This window comes from Gymnogyps californianus, chromosome 7 (assembly GCF_018139145.2).
Source record: "Gymnogyps californianus isolate 813 chromosome 7, ASM1813914v2, whole genome shotgun sequence".
Classification (NCBI taxonomy): Eukaryota; Metazoa; Chordata; class Aves; order Accipitriformes; family Cathartidae; genus Gymnogyps; species Gymnogyps californianus.
Window position 1 is genome coordinate 26,003,757 of NC_059477.1, and position 16,063 is coordinate 26,019,819.

Consider the following 16,063-nt stretch of genomic DNA (forward strand, 5'->3'; position numbering starts at 1 on the left):
CTTCACGTACCTTTCTGCACATAGCTTCATGACCTGCAGCTCTCAGGGCATGAGAGGTAGCAAAAAGCGCTGGGTTTGAAGGCCAAGTGGTCTCTTTGATGTTGCAGGAAAATATCTGTGCATCTCTGGCATGGAAAGACACACCCAGCATCCAGCCAGGCGTACCATGGCCCTGCTCCTTGGAAATCTGGGTCACTAAATTAAATATAAAATGAATCAATACCGAGCCTCAGGGCATTTTCCCCCATTGGCTGCCCTGCTGATGCATGTCCCGCTGACGGCTGGACTCCTCCCTGCTCCACTTACTGCACTGCAATGTCAACAGGAGCCAATAACTGCCCACCACTACGAACGTTTCTGGGAGCCGGGCACGTGTGGGGCTTCCTCAGACTTGTGCATGGATTTCTCAGTTCGGGCGTGCATGGCAGCCACTTCATCACACTTGTTGTGGGTTCATGCACAAAACAAACAGTCCACCAAGCAGATGATCTTGGTATCTGGCACCTTTGCTCCAATCCCTGCAGCTTCTGATTCTCCCATGCACCCTGGGACTCATTCTCACCATGTCCCTGGAAGACCAGGGCCAGAGGACGCTCTGCCCAGCAAGACAGAGTGCTCACCCAGAGCACAGCAAGCCTCCCCTGTGGCGATGACAACCTGCTATGCATTGCTCTTCAGCAACAGCCCTAGAAAGCACACACAGGCGTTCAGTCTCAGCCACCAAATGGCTGGAGGACAGATAAAATGAAAGGAGCCAAGTTTCCTGCCAGCATCTTCAGTGACTCCCACACTCACTGACAGGGACAGGAGCCGGAGTGCTGCAGGCTCAGAGCGAGCCGGTGAAGGCACACCTCCAGAGCCCAACAGAAGACTAAGGAGCAATCCACTTTGCTGCTCTCCCTTGGCAGCGCTTGTGGCCACTGAGGGGCCAGCTGGGGAGACAACTCATAGGAGCAGGGTGGACACATGGGCTTAATTTAGGAAGAGGCCACTGGCTTTGGGAGTCCTATGCAGAGCCCAGCTGAGGTGCTCCAGGCTGCTCTACAGAGAGCCTTTCTGTGTCCCATCAGGCTGGTGCTTCCCCCAAATGAAAGTCAAGCTCAAGTAAGCACCTAAGTCTGGGGTGGACAGGGACAGGATCTTGGACTGAGACCAAAGGGTGATGTGCCCAGGCCATAGCTCTGCCCTCCTTGCTTGAAGCCAAACTCCCCAGGGTAAGATGAAGCAACCAAGGACAGTTCTTGCTGCACCTCCTCTCCAGTGCTCCCCAGGAGCAGAGCATGAGACAGTGACAATGTCTGCGGACAGAGAGTGATTCCTATGGTGGCTCCACTACAACAAACTGGTATGTCACCCTCCCACACAGCATCTCCCAGAGTCTCCTCCGGAAGATCTTCTTGCCATGCTGGCTTCCACAGTCAGATTTCTTAGGATGACCAAGTTCTTCTTCCACCAGCTTAAATCTGAAGACGACAAATATGACTTTGCACTGGTTAAAGTCTTCCCCCAGAGTGCCTGTGCTAGTCAGTCCAACTCAGCAGGTGATTGCCTTCAATTGGTGCGTTAGCTCCTGCTTCCCTCCTTTCATTACCCTCTGTCCACAAGCAGAAAGCCCAGAAAGAGGCATCAGAGTATTTGTATCGGTACTAGAGAGCAACTTGCTAGCCCGGCATCACAGGGATGGTTCACACTTCCCATGTACTCCAATGGTTAAATTATAGCAAGAAAAAAGAGATTGAAACCCCATCTCTTGGAATATTTAAAATTAGATTAAACAAAATGCTAACCAACATACGGTAAGTCACAACCCTGTGCCTTCTGGAAAAAGCTACTGCCCTGCCCTGTGCAGAGCCCAAGTCTCTCCTGGCTGATGCTGAGTTCAATGTGATAGGGACAGCTGGACCCCAGCTCATCCCTGCCGCCATCCAGGTGTCCCTGCACAGCACTCCCCATGCTCTGAACACTAAAAGGAGTGCAAGGAGACCAGCTCAGGTCCAACAAGGACTCGACTCTGCTCAGAAGCGATTAAATTCCTCCTGGATCTGAGTTCGTCCTGGAAGAGGTACTGCCATTGAGTAAATAGCTGGGCAAGTGGCACTGGCTGGATGTGAGCTGGCTCTGCACAGAACTGACTCTGGTGTCTCTGCCATCTCTGCCTCCGCCATATCTCTCTGCAGGATTAATCCACAGCATGGATTCATTGTGCAGAAATAATTAAGAGCTGACTGTACAGTGCATCCTATTTCAAGCATCTGCAGTATTAGCTGTAGCAATCAATGAATGTGTTAACTGCTAGCAAGTCAAATTTCCCCACTTTGGAAGTGATGCATATCACACCTTGCAGAAGCTATCTGCCCCTTCTACCTTCCCAAGAATAGCCATCCTTTCCTGGGTGAACTTGGGGCAATTTCTCGTGCTTTTAATGTACAGTTTGCTCAGCTCGGGACAGCTGATGGAGCCAATTTGCTCTAGGTTTCTATTTTGAACTTTGCTGCTATTATACTGTCTCTCAATTTACAGTAACAAGTAGCAGACCCAGCCAGAAGCAAATCCCCACTTGCTGGTACCTGCAGAAGCACATAGGCAGACATTTCTTCCCCGAAGGCTTGTAAAGATGGGCCAGCTGAGAAAGGGAACATGATGCTGGGACTGGGAGGCAGGGGAAGTTAAGTGTTTTGCCTGAGATCACACAGAGAGGCTGTGGCAGAATCAGAAGCTGAACCAAGGCATCCTGAGTCCCTGTTGCAAGCGCTCTGCCTCCCCACTCCTGTGTGCAAAGCCGGTAAGCGGGCTAGTTCTGGGACCACATCATCCTCCCGTGTGCACTCCTAAAATCCCTTGAAAAATTAACACACGATCTGGACAAGGACATTTGGGCAACTGTCACAGAGCTATGGCTATGAACAGCGTCACTCCCAAGGTGACACACAAAGCCACCTTTTAACTGTGAGTTACCACCACCTGCCAAGGAAGGACCGCCTGCGCGAGGTGGGAGCAAGGCGCTGGTTTCTGCGGAGTCCCCAGGATGGCTCAGAGATGCAGCTCTCCGCAAGGGATGCGCAGGTACAGAAACAGATGCAGAGAACAGAAAGACATTCTTCGCTCTCAGCATTCCTATTCTCTCCTTCCCTGCTTGCTTCCTTCCTCTTTTCCCCCTTCCAGCCTGCCATTAGCTAGTTTCACAGCCACGCTCAAGCCTGCAGACACAGGGACTAGGTTATTTTTTCCTCTGGGCATTAGGCTACGGTGCAGAGCTGAGAACCTGATACCCACCTCTGCTGTCAGATCCGCAGCTCGGCTTGAATTCCAGCAAACAGAGCAGCAGCACACTGTCACCTTGTGCCACAGATGGAAAGGGAAATGTCTCTGTCTTTATACACACCTTGGAGCAGCTGCTTTTTCTCTGGCCACGGCATGGGCCACATCCTGATAAGCACAAACAGCAAGATGCAGCTGCCTCCGGAGCTGCTCGAGTGAGACACACACAGGGAAGCACCTCAGCACTACGACACAGATCTGTACCTTGGACAGACACACAGACCCCAGGCAGCTCCTCTGGTGTCCCCAGACCGTACCTCCTCTAAACCAGGAGATCAACCTGACACGGAGAGGGTGCAGACAGCAAACACAGGGTGGGGGATAACGCACTTTAGCTGGGGGCTCTGATCTACAGCTGCAACCGTAGGGTCACTGCTCCAGTACTTACAGGTGGGCTCCCCGCCTGGGTAGCCCAGATGGTTTCTGATGGCCTCCCATAAATCATAGTCTTCAAAATTGAAGGCAAATTCATCAAAGTCTTCATAGCTGAGCGAGTTGCGAATATGGGTGCTTATCGCTACCTCCGGGCTGCTGCCCCCTTCCGATTCCTTCACTGCCTCCTCTCTCTCTTGAAGGGCTGTCATTTTGTCCTTGTGAAGGTCAGGGGTCAGGTGCCATGAGCCACTCGCCTTCAGAGGAGGGGCTGGGGTAGCCAGGCTGACGTGTGGAAAGCAAGCTGCCCCCCTGGGGGGGCTTCACCGCAGCCCCGGGGCCAGCCCCGGTGCCTCGCTCCTCTCCTCACAGGGCATGAAGGTGCCGGCTGCAGCAGCCCCTGGGGATTGACGAGGTCCCGGGAAGGCTGGCTCCACCCAGGGATGCTTCTGTGGGGGGCTGCCGCACCAGCTCCTCAGGAGCAGGGTCCTCGCTCTGCCGCGGGGTCTCGTGCCAGATGCCCAGGGATGCAGCGCCCGTGGTCCAGGGACAGCCAGGCTGTGCGTGCAGCACCGCTTCTCTCCCTCGCTCCCCTCTGGTGTCTCCCTCCCTCTCCAGCCTGCAGAGCAACCTATTGAATTCTCCATGTCCTCAGGCCCGGAGCGTGCATTTCCATGACGTCTCTTCTGTCTGCCCTTGCGCCGTGCACAGGGGTAGTCCCCCTCCGAGGCACTCCGGAGGGGGCAGCTGCCTCTCCGCCAGGAGAATGGAGGAGAGGAAGGCTCCTCACCTCAGGTTTTCTGCGATGCCAGAGCTGGCGTGTCGCACAGAGGGCTGATTGCTGGGAAAGTGTGTCAGAAGAGGAGAGAGCTGGGTCTCAGGGAAACGCAGGGAGCCCTGAACTGGAGAGGGCAGCGGGGTGGGTGGAGGAGCAAGCATCTGTGGGGCAGGTGTGAGTATTGGTGCTGGAAACACGGGGACTGGCACTGTGGACATTGCAAAGCTGACAGAGAGGAGCCAGGGTTGGAAAAGCAGGGGCTGGGGGACAGGGAGGTGAGGACCAGGTCCTGCGACAGGCTGAAGATGATGCCTGGAGCTGCTAAGGAAGAGGGCAAAGCAGGGAGAAGTAAGGGAGGCATGCACTAGTAACGTAGGTAGTGTTGCAAAGCCTCACTTTTCATGCCATCCAAGTCAGCGGACGCCAGCATCTGGGCCTCGGCCTCATCTGTGGGGACGCGCTGGTACGCCGCACTCTCCAGCGTGGTCATGCTGCCGATGCACATCCTCTCCTTCAAGTCATAGGTAACCCGTTGTCCGCTCACTACCTGGCCCCAGGGCTTGCGCTTCTCCCACCCGCGAGACAGACGTTCCCGAGGCCCAGGGAGGCTGTAAGAACCAAAGAGACTGATGGTAGCAAACAGGGTGAATGAGGATGGGCACTGGCCCCTCAGGGGCTGAGGTCCCTCGGCCCAGCCCTGACCAACAAACCCCTGAGAAGGAGCAGAGCCAGGAGTCACCTGTCCCAAAATCTAAAGGTTGCCCCTTCTGGTCTTCCTCTCCCCCACTACAGAGTGGGATCAGCTTGTGGTCAGTGTTGGGAACCCACCGCTGAGTCAATGGCCTCACGGTCCCCTGACTCGGCCGAGCCTCCTGGGGCTTCCCAGCCTGCAGGTCAGCATGACAGCACAAGTTAGCTGGGAGGAAGGGTACTCCAGATGTGCAGCCCAGTGCCCCCAAATCTGCACCCTGGGGATCCCACGGACCCAAGGAGGTTGCAGGAGTCCCAGGGAGTGACTGTCCCACCGGAGAGCAGCTGTGTTGCTCTACAGCCGCTCTCCCTCTGGGCCCCATGTCCCCTCTGGCTCAGCAGGCAAGTTCAGGCTGTGCACAGCCGCTACCCTCGGGGACAGGGTCTGTGTGACGACCCCGAGTCAGGGAGAGCGGCAAGCAGCTCAGCACCGCTCGCCTACCTGCGGAGGGAGGCAGGGCCCTTGTCCTGCAGCAGGTCGGCGAAGCGTGGCATGGGGGACAGGATGCCACACTCCTCCTCAACGTGGAACTGCGCGGGGGCCAGAGCGCTGCCGGACTCCTCCTCATCACTGCCGATGGTGAACTGCAGAGATGACAGTCCTGACAGCAAGAGCCGGGGCAGGCAGCCTTTGCCCCAGTCCCTGGCACCCAGATCCTTCCCATGTCCTCACTTCCTAGAATGGGCCACGTTGACTTCCCCTACATGCCCCATACCCTGGGACTGGACATATTGAGCCCCCGCATATCCTATACAGGCTAAGAACAGACACATTGATCTTCCGCCATGGGTCTTACACCCCCAAAATGGTCATGCACACCCTCCCCAGCATCCACCCCAAGCAATGGCTTATCTATCACTGTGCTCCAGTGCCCATCTCTGCTAGGCAGAGACAAAACCACTCTTCCCACAATATTGCACAGCTACAATCTCTTCCCCCTGAGCAGCACACTCCCTTGACCATGCACCCTGGCACCCTCCTGGCATCAACCCTCCCTCCACCTCCTCCCAGCCTCCAAGCCCTACCCAGGTAAGGATGCCCTAGCCTTGCCTTTGGTTTGCTTGGGGGCTCCAGCTTAGGGGACGTGTCCTTCCCACGAGCTTCGCCCTCAGACTCTGCAGAGATCTCTTTCTCCTGGGCCTCCTCTGCCTCAGATTCTCCTTCTTCCTCTTCTTCTTCTTCCTCTTCTTCCTCCTCTTCTCCCCCCTCCTCGTCCTCTTCCTGGATGGTGGGGGTGACCTCCGAGGGGGGTACCGAGGTTTTCTTCTTTTTCCTCCTCCTTTTTTTCCTCCTGCTGGCACGGAGGGGCCTCTTTTGGAACTTGAGGGCAGAAGGGAGGTGAGTGGAAAGGGGATGATGGATGTGGTGCGAGGTTTGGCGGTGGACTGAGAGAGAAAAAGAGAGTCAGGGGCAGGAAGAGGCTGGGAGGAACCTGCCAGGCGCCCCTCCAGGAAACAGCATGGTCTGGAGATCAAGGGCCAGGAAGGGCAAGGAGAGCCACCAGCCCGCAGGGACATAGCAAAGCTCTTTCAGTGATGCGGCAGGCTGTGTCCAGCCTGGGGTGGCTGGGGAGGCAGCCCTACTTCAGTGCCAAACCACCCCAACGCAGCTCCACTGCCCTGGGGAAGGCAGGACTCCTCTCCCAGTGTTGCCAAAAACCATTCGCATGGCAACGCAAAGCTGCGGTGACCTGCCAGAGGCACCATCCCCTTCCTAAACATGGGGAAATGTTTCTTGCATTCTCAGACAAGCACGATTTGGGCCCTTTACAAACGTTCTAGGGATATGGCTTAGTGGTTAGGGACATGGTTTAGTGGTGGACTTAGGTTTACGGTTGGACTCGATGATCTTAAAGGTCTTTTCCAACCTAAATGATTCTATGATTTCTTTCCTGCATAGTGTTCTTTGAGTTAAATAGATCTGCCTTACTTATCCCCCAGGCTTTGACAGAAAGTCCCTCCTGCATACCCACAGGAACCACAGACCAAGCCTTTTAGTGCAGATGCAATCTAAGTCCACATCCCAGGTACTGTGAGGGGTTGTGCCTACCAGCCTCTGAAATGGAGGTTCAATTAGGAGGCTGTCTGTTAAAAACCAGGGTAAAAAACAGGGCAGAAGGACTTTTCTTTAAACTAATCTACAAAGAGAAATTCTTACAGGCTTGACCTGGGTGTCACGGGAATTAGAGAGTGAGAAGAAATTAATGGCATTTCTGAGCCTTCACTCAAAAACAACGATAATGCACCAGGCAGGGAACAGGGTAAGCTCAGCATCTCCTTGTGAGAGAGAGGAAAGCCATTTCTGCCAGGTCTATCTGCAGGCACAAAGCCTCCCATAGACCGTCTGCAGGATGCACAGATCCTGGGGCTGCACCCGGAGCAGCTGAAATCACGGGGGCACCAGCCACTTCGCAAGGGGGTTTTGCTCAGCAGCTCTTCCTGAGGAATTGTTTCCAGTCTGTTTTGATTTGGTTCCTTCCCAGCTTTCCTGTGACATGGCAGCAAAATCTGTTTATAGTGAAAACTACCTTCAAAGGACATTTTCAATGGAAGCTATAACCTTCTCCCTGGGAGAGCCAGGCAGGTTCATTGTTCTGCTGTCATGTTTCCTTTCCTTTGGTTTCTCAAGTCTTTTCTCCCTTGTTTCCCCCCTTGGGAACAGCAGGGATATTCACACACACCCCTGGTTCAGCAGGAGAGGCTTGTGGCAAGATTAGAGGAGATTGGGAATGGTCAGACATCTGCAAATTGGAAAGAGTTTGGGCTCTTTATAAACATTTTTTCCTCCAAAGTGTTCTTTTCTTTGACTTAACTAGATGTACCCTATTTCACTCGCGGGTTTTGGCAGAAAGACTCTCCTGTCCTGCTGCTGCACTCCTGTAGCACTGCTCTGCATGCCACGGATAGGTCAGGCATGAATTTCTAATGTAAGAAGCAGCAAGGAAGGCCCCAACTGTACACACATGGCTCCTTCTACAGCACAAAGCTGCTGGTGATGACACAGCCCATCTTTCCCATCTGGCCTGTTCACATCAGCCCAAGACAGAAACGTTTACATTTTAGATTAGAAGGAAACCAAAGCCTTGGGCTGCAGGGAAGGGCAGTGATGGTAAGTGGGTGATCTGGCACAGAAGAGGGGAGCACCGCTCTTCACCCCTACACCCAGCCCTCCTTGTGTCAACTGATCACGTCTCCACAGAGGTGGCCTGGAGGTGGGAAAAACATACCTCTCCCAAACACAAAAGGCCTCATGCCTCCCTCTTCTTCCTCCCTGTCCTCCTGCAACTCCTGTGTGTCCAGCCCCTGCTCTCCTTCCCTGCTCCCTTCCTTGCACTGCCTGCCTGTATGGAAAGTTATTGCCAAACCAGTGTCCTAGATGTTTGATTACACTTCTCAGTGAACTTAATACAAGAGATATGAAAAAGTAATTTGGATAGGGAGCCCAGAAGGAAGAGCCTACATATTAGGAATTCCTGGCTTTCAATAGGGCAGGAAACATTTCTAAACCCAGAGAGCATTCACCTCCATGGGCTGGTATGTTATCTTTCAAAGTCTAATGACCTAACCAGATCTTCCAGCTTTATGAACATAAACTGCATAAAACTTCTGATAACCAGGGCTGATGTAGTCCTAGATAACAGGGATACATCAGGAGCTCAGAGGAAAACAAGCTTGATTCTGACAAAGACAGAAAGACTCTCCTATTAAGAAGAAAAAAAAACCCAAACAGTACAAATCTCTAGTCAAATTTTCAAAGAAGCTTCTGCCATGCATGCTCAAGCAGATCGTCCGTGTCCTCCAAGCCAACCCACCCACCTGTGCACACAGGCAGAGCTTCTGAGCAGGTAAGGTCTACGGGCACAGGACAGGTATTCAACGCACAGCAAAGCTATTAGCACCTTGCAGCCATGTGCGTGAGTGACTGTATGCTCAGGTGGAAAGTGTTATTTGAATGGAGCCTCTGTAGAGAAATGACACAGGCAGAAAGTAGCAGCTGGGGTGCACTACTGTAATAGACTTTTACCACCAAACTTTTACAACAGCCATTGGAAATGAGTGGCCAAGCAGAAAACAGCCTGGTGATGTACTTGGAACATAATGTTCCCGGGGTTGTATCCCATCAAAGCTAAGCTGGAAAATAAGCAGTATCTGACTGTGGAGAGCCAGAGAGTGGGAAACTCTCCCAACCATTGCTACTTGTCTGCCACACAAGCAGGTTGCTGGACGGGGGTCTGTTCTTCCTGCCTTTCACTGCTGTTACTACAAGCTAACGTGACCACCCAGGCAATAGCTTATGGCCACTCTTGTGGGCACACTCTCATTTTACAGCCAAAGTGAGTTTGGGGAGACTGGTTGCCTTCATCATGGAAAGGCAGTCAGGGGAATAAATATGCTGATCAGAGGAGTTCAGGTGATATAACTACAGCATTTTAAATTCACACCCCATTTTTATTTTGCAGTCCTTTCTTTGAGCAGATAAGCCTGATGGTTTCATGGTTCCTCTTTAGAAATACACAGGCATGTCTGACTGGAGCCATCTGCTTTCAGACTGGGGAGGACAGCCTGATTTCTGGCCATATTTGGATGTTTCTTTGCAGCCATATGGAAGAAAAATAGTTTCAAACTGGAAATTTCAACGTGGGGGAAGTGGCTACAGAGGTCCCTGACGGTGGGTGAGGAGGTGAGCGAACACCCCGGGCTGAGCTATGCTGCCACGTGGGCTGGGCAGTAGCTACGCCTGTGGGGACAAGGGAAAACAGAAAACAGACTGGGAAGAGGCTGTGGGCACTGGTGCTAAACTGGGTGTACGTAGCACTTTGGGAACGCTCTGACGGGAGGAAGTGAATAGGAGGCTAACATGATCTGCAGGGTCCTGGCACAAGGCTGCAGAGCACATGGGGCTGAGCGAGGGTTGGCGGCAAGGGTGGAAGTGGGTACAACGGTTCAAACCTACATACATTCAAAATCTCTCTCACTGTAGCTGCGTCTTTGCTTCTCCAGATTGCTTGATGCTGACTTGCTTATCAGGTCCCCAAATCTCTCGATTGACAAAGTCTTATCCAAGTCCTCATCGTCCTCGGCACCAGGAGAGGCTTTCTCTGCGCGATCTCTGCCCTGCACAGAAATCGCCAGACAAGAATCAAACACTGCAGACCCCTACAGCCCTCTGGATCCTCCTGCCCTGCAAACGGTGCTGGGCTTGCTGAGGAGCAGCAGGCTCCACACAACAGGGCTGGGGTATAGTTTCTCACTTAGAGGCACAGCTCCACTCAAAACCAAGAGCCAGAACAGATCAGCAAGCCTCCAAGCCACACTCTGCAGAGATACCTTAGCGGTCCTCCACACCTCCCATGAGTGGCAGGTATCAAGGGACTATGTCAGTGCCTGTCTTTCCTACTAGAGGAGATGCATAGCTTTTGTTTAGCTGGAGTTTCTCTCTCCTCACATCTGACTGCTGCCCTCTGACCTTCCCTTTGCCCAGTCTGCCATCCTTCCCTTTCTTAGACCTCCTCCATAATTCCACCTGGGAAACAGCATCCCTGCTCTGGTGAGCTGCCCTCGGGTCAGTGACTACCCTGTGCCTTCCCACCTCCTCTCTGCACTCCTAGGGGCCCCCCGTTCCCCTTGGCATGCTTTCTTCAGGCTTTTCTGCCCGTTTTCCTCCTGTTTCAGGCTATGGGTGCTTCTCTGCCTTTTGCCAGTGGAGACGCTCTGAGAAGAGCATCGCCAGGTGACTCCTGTCCTTTCTGCCTCCCGAGCAGCTGCAGCTGGTAAAATTTTCCGTCAGTATAGCCGAAATGCCAGCGCGGAGCTGTTGTGGACTCCCGTGTTTCCATGGAAACAGGAGGAGGCCCAACTGTGACAAATCTGTCTGTGCTGGGCGGAAAGAGGGAGCAAGGCAGCTTTAGCTGAGTTGTGCCTCTCCTCGCATCCTCCAGCTGTTCCCAGCTGTGCCCCGGGAGCGGCTTTGTATCTGTGGGTGAGACTGCTTCTCCTCTCACCTTAGCGTGGGTGTCCCAAGCCCAGCCTAAATGAGGAGAGTCTAATTGCAAGCTGCCCAGCTCCTCCTGCCACTTGACTACCCCACCCAACGGTATGTGAAGGCACAGGGACCCCACAGAGCAACCTCTGGCCTTTTCTGGACCACAGTTTGCTGTCTGCATGGAGAGTGGATGTGGGCTCTTGGGCAGCCCTGAGACACCCTTCGCACAGACCTGTCCCCGGTGAACGGAGGCTGTGTCTCCTACTGCAGCAGGCTGACAGGACACGCGTCCCGCACTCAGCCTGGCAGGAGCACGGTCCCCAGGGAAGAGACTGCTGGATTCCCACCTCACCTGCTGCAGGTCGATGAAGACATCTCCTACGGGAGGGGACTCTCCAGCTGCCATTTTGGTTCAGGACCTAAGGGCCTGGGCAAAATATCAACCCTTCTCTTTCACCGGCAGGCACCCAGCAAACCTGGAGAGTGGCATAACCTGTGGAGAGAGGGCAGGACAAGGGAACGTCGTGGGAGACTGCTGGCCACTGCCCTCAACCCCCCTGGCTCCTAACCCAGAGAGGTCACCTCACCAGCCCTTGGGGAACCTCCCCGGCATCCCTAGGACAGGCCTGTCCCCTGGCACACTGCAGCGAGGGGGCGAGAACGGCCCAGCCCGCGCTGCTTTGTGCACCGGCTCCAACAGTTCAAGGGCAGGTGGGAGCCTGTCCTCCTCCGAACAGCCTGCTGCATGGAGGGTGCAGGGGCTGACCAAGACAGCGGCTACACGTAGCTCCTGCACGGGCTGTGCATAGCTCCTGCATGGGCTGTGCAAGAGAAGGAAAGGCTTTCTGCTCAGCCACTTCTCCACCAGCAAAGCCGGGGCGTGACTGGCCGCCGGGGAAGGATAAAGTTGGAGAGATCAGGTGCTGGGAGGGCGTGCCAGGACAAGGCAGCAGAGTGGTCCTGTGCCATCTAGCTTTAATTGGGCAGATCCCAAAATGGCCAGAAGGAACCTCAGAGAGATCTGTGCAGGCCAGAGAGATGGCACAAGGACAAACAGTTCAGCATTTGAACACCAAACACAAAACAACACATTACAGGGAAAGAGGCCAACCTTCAGACTGCAGATCTGTGCCCTGTCTGCACCGGCGTGGCTGAGGGATGCAGAAGACCCCGCGGGCAACCCGAGGGAGCGCTCCGCTCAATATGCAACTGCAAGTGAAGAAGGCAATGAGGTGCCGTGGTTGACAAGGAGTGGGATGGAGACTAACACACAAACAGCTGTAGTCATATCATCTACAGCAACAGCGCAGGCTGAGCTCAGCATGGGGTGCACCCCAGGAAGAACTGGAGATGGCACAGAGACTGGCACTGGGAAGATACCGACCTCCAAAAACACATCCGAACTAATACAGAGGAGAGAAGATGTAAGCACATGCACAGTGCTTTGGACACAGGGATAAGCAAAGTGTTCTCATCTCACAGCACAAGAAAAGGGACATTCATTAAAACTACAAGGGTAAAATACAAATGAATTCAAAATTGGCAAAGGAAAACATTTTTTTCAGTGATGTCATCGAGGAGGAAAAAACTGCAAAGTCAGAGGATAGCTTGGCCATCTCTCTGGGTAACAAGTTGTCATATTTATGACAAAGAAAATTAAGAGAAGTTAAGCCCGTCTTTCAGGACAAGCTATTCTCCAGCTCTGAAAGCTTTGGAAGAAGTATTATAGGTTATATCCCAGTGATCTGCTGAGGGGTTTCTTATTATCTCATCTGAAGTACCTAGTATGGACCACTGTTCAAGACAGGCTACTAAAACACTAAAAGAGATGGTGTAAAGGTGACACCAGTAAGGCCACTTCATCATCCCTCCTTCTATCTTTGAAGATCTCCAGAAGGTGCTACTACAGTCTCTGCTTACTCTGCCTACCTGAAGAGCTTATTCAAACCAAAAATCCTGGGGCCATCTGTAAGGCAAGTTTTTGAGGAGCTAATCTGACCACTGATGAAGCGTGCTCCCTTGGTACACTGTCCTAATTATCAGGAACAAGGCAAAACTTAATGGAAGAAACCCCTCAAACGCACCTGTCCTGGTTTCAGCTGGGATAGAGTTAAAATCCAAAACACAGCACTGTACCAGCTACTAAGAAGAAAATTAACTCTATCCCAGCTGAAACCAGGACACCACCTCATTGGACTCGTCAGTAATTGAATCTCTCGATGAGACCTGAACAGCTCAAGAGAAATACGCTGCCAAGACAGACGTCTGAAAAGCAATTGCAGAGTCCAGGCCATAAGGAACAGGACAGAAAAGAATGAAAATACCCAATCCACTCTGTAGATCTTAAGCTGTAATCTTCAACTTCACACCCTGTTTTCCAAGAAAGATAGACCAAAAGGGTTCCAAGAGAGAAAGCAGAAAAAAGGAGAAAGGTCTGGAAATCATCTGTAAGCAGAGACTGAGCTGCTTTTTAGTAGCAGACATGATAGAGAAAAGGGTAATGCATGGCTTTTATTTCCTTTTGCATTTAACTCAGGAAGAGGGTATCATCCCATGAAAGCAAACAGCAGCACATTTGAAACTGAAGGCAGGGAACGCTTTATTCCAGCGGGAAGAGCTGGCGGGGGAACCTGGCTCTGCAGTCCTGCAGGGTCACAGCATCACGACTGTTAAAGAAAGGATTGGGTATTTGTAAGGAACATAACATCCACAGCTACAGACTGCCTGCAAAAACGTGTTGCAAGCCCTACTCCTTCAGGGAATAAAATGATGACGGGGCTTTGGACGGCAGCTCCTGTAGTGGCAGAATCTCTAAAAACAAGCATGGTAAAGGTAATTTAACAAAAAAAACGCTAACGCTCAGCTCCACCTCTGTGCCACTAATGTGCCTTGTGAGGCCTCCAAAGGAAACTGCAAACTATCAGCAACGTTGTGAAACAATGTGCTTTGTTTCAGGTCAAGCTAAGGTTTGTCCGGAGCTAGGCAGAGGCTTGCAGGGGCATTCGTGCTCCGGGCAGGAGGAAACCCACGGCCAGGAGAACTGCTGGATGACACAAACTCTGCTGGCTCCAGCTTTGCAAGATGTTACACTGAGTTTAAAACTACAGCCTGACTGCCTAAATGAAGTTAAAAGGGAGGGAAAATCCAGCACTTAGTTTTTCTTTACCCACCGAAGTAGCGTATTCTGAAATATGCTGAAAATATGTCACTCTAATGACACTGCTGAACAGCTAAAAGCAAGACAGTTGTACCAGCAGTAAAGTAAGAGAGCCCTTGGGACTTGCTTTGAAATTTCAGAGGGACTGCGAGGTGCCCATGGGGTTTCCGTCAATCCCCTGCTCATCCCCCTGTGAAAGCGGGATGCAACGCGTGGGCGCTCCAAGCTGGCGGGGCTCTGCGAGCCGGCGGGGCTTGGGAGCAGAGCTGCCGGAGGGGTCTGCCGCTTTGGGGCCGAGAGAGGGGCGAGGATGGGAGGCACGTTCTCCGATCCTAACCCTACCGGCTCTCCTGCCTTCTCGAGAAGGGAGAGCCCGTGGCCTGGAAGCACTGCTGCTCCCTTTGGGTGCATTAATTGATGGCTGGCCACTAGAGGCCACTTGCCCCTTACTCTGTGCAACCTCTGGGAGAAAGGCTGAATGGACACCTACTCGGATCTGGCCTGGCTTTTCTATTACCCACAACAGACGGAGTTCAGAGAAGAGCAACAAAAAATTGCCAGTAGGCCTGAGGGATTGATTTATAAGGAAAGGTTAGGAGCTAAATTTGTCTAGCGCAATATGGGATGACTAAGATGGGGAGGGGACAAGCCAGCAGTCTGGAAAGATCTCAAGGGTATAAAACACGACTAAAGATTTTTTTTTTTCAGGCAGCCCTTCACAAAGAGACTTGGAAATGGGTTAAAATTTAAAAGAGAAACTTAAAATGAATATCAGGGAGAATTCTGCTAATGAGCATCATGCTGAAGTGCCCAGCCTGCTGGCATCACTGCCTGGGCTGCCATGAGAAGAACACAAGACAAAAGGGGAAAGAAAAAAAAAACCAGTAAAGAAAACTGAATGAATGATACCTTCATCCTACTGTATCTCCTGGTTGTCAGGAGTACGTGATTCAGCATTCCCACTAGAAGTAATTTTCAGTAATAGAAGCGTCATGCCAGCAGGCCAGATTCGAAGGGAGGCCAGAAAAATCCACAGCCTGCCGACCTCAGCGCACTCACACCTCCCTGCTCTCTCTGCAAGCGCATCAGTAAACAGAACTGGCTCACCTAAATCACGGTACCTCGTACCCACCACCTAGGCTAAACGAATCCTGAAGGAAAGCGAGCAGGCATGCTGGCAGCTACAGCATCTCCCACATGTTGCTAACAGTGACTCCAGCGGGGCTTCCCCCGACCCCCAAAGGCTGCTTCACAGTGCCAGTGCAGGAGCTTTCCTGTTTTGCTGAGAAAAAAGCATCTGGCATGTCTTCGAGGGGCAGAGGCGAGCAGTTCACGCTGCCCTTTTGCAATAAAGATGAGCCAGGAGGGCTACAGCAGGCTGCCCCTGCTCCGTGGGCAAGGGGCTGCAGGGAGACAGCCATCAGGCCCTGCATCCATCTCCTCAGCTCTTCCCTAATCCCCTGGCCATTGGGCTGAGAATAATTTAGCCGTGGAGTGTCTAGACAAGAAGTGGATGTTAAGACAGGGATAAAGCCCCAAGGGCAAAGCTGGTTTGGGGTTAGAGGAGAAGAGACTCTGGCTGACAGACACAGATGGGAAGAGCTCAAAAAGGAGAAGGATTAGAGGCCCGGGAAGATTTTCCTGGGAAGACATACTGATGAGCCTGTCCATGGAGGAGAGGAGCAGGAGGGGTGCTGCTGCGTAC

At 52.7% G+C, this 16,063-nt stretch overlaps 1 protein-coding gene across 1 annotated transcript in view; it reads right to left on the reverse strand.

Moving 5' to 3' along the window:
- The window catches only part of SLC4A3 (solute carrier family 4 member 3), a 28,556-nt gene extending 16,205 nt beyond the window's left edge, over positions 1-12,351 (reverse strand). The window contains exons 1-6 of the mRNA XM_050899568.1: positions 12,313-12,351; positions 11,554-11,694; positions 10,177-10,333; positions 6,270-6,604; positions 5,661-5,803; positions 4,865-5,076 (exon numbers count right to left, since the gene is read on the reverse strand). Of these exons, the coding sequence (XP_050755525.1) occupies positions 4,865-5,076; positions 5,661-5,803; positions 6,270-6,604; positions 10,177-10,333; positions 11,554-11,607 (901 nt within the window). The 5' untranslated portion in view covers positions 11,608-11,694; positions 12,313-12,351. The remainder of the gene's footprint in view (positions 1-4,864; positions 5,077-5,660; positions 5,804-6,269; positions 6,605-10,176; positions 10,334-11,553; positions 11,695-12,312) is intronic.
- Positions 12,352-16,063: the final 3,712 nt, after the last annotated feature.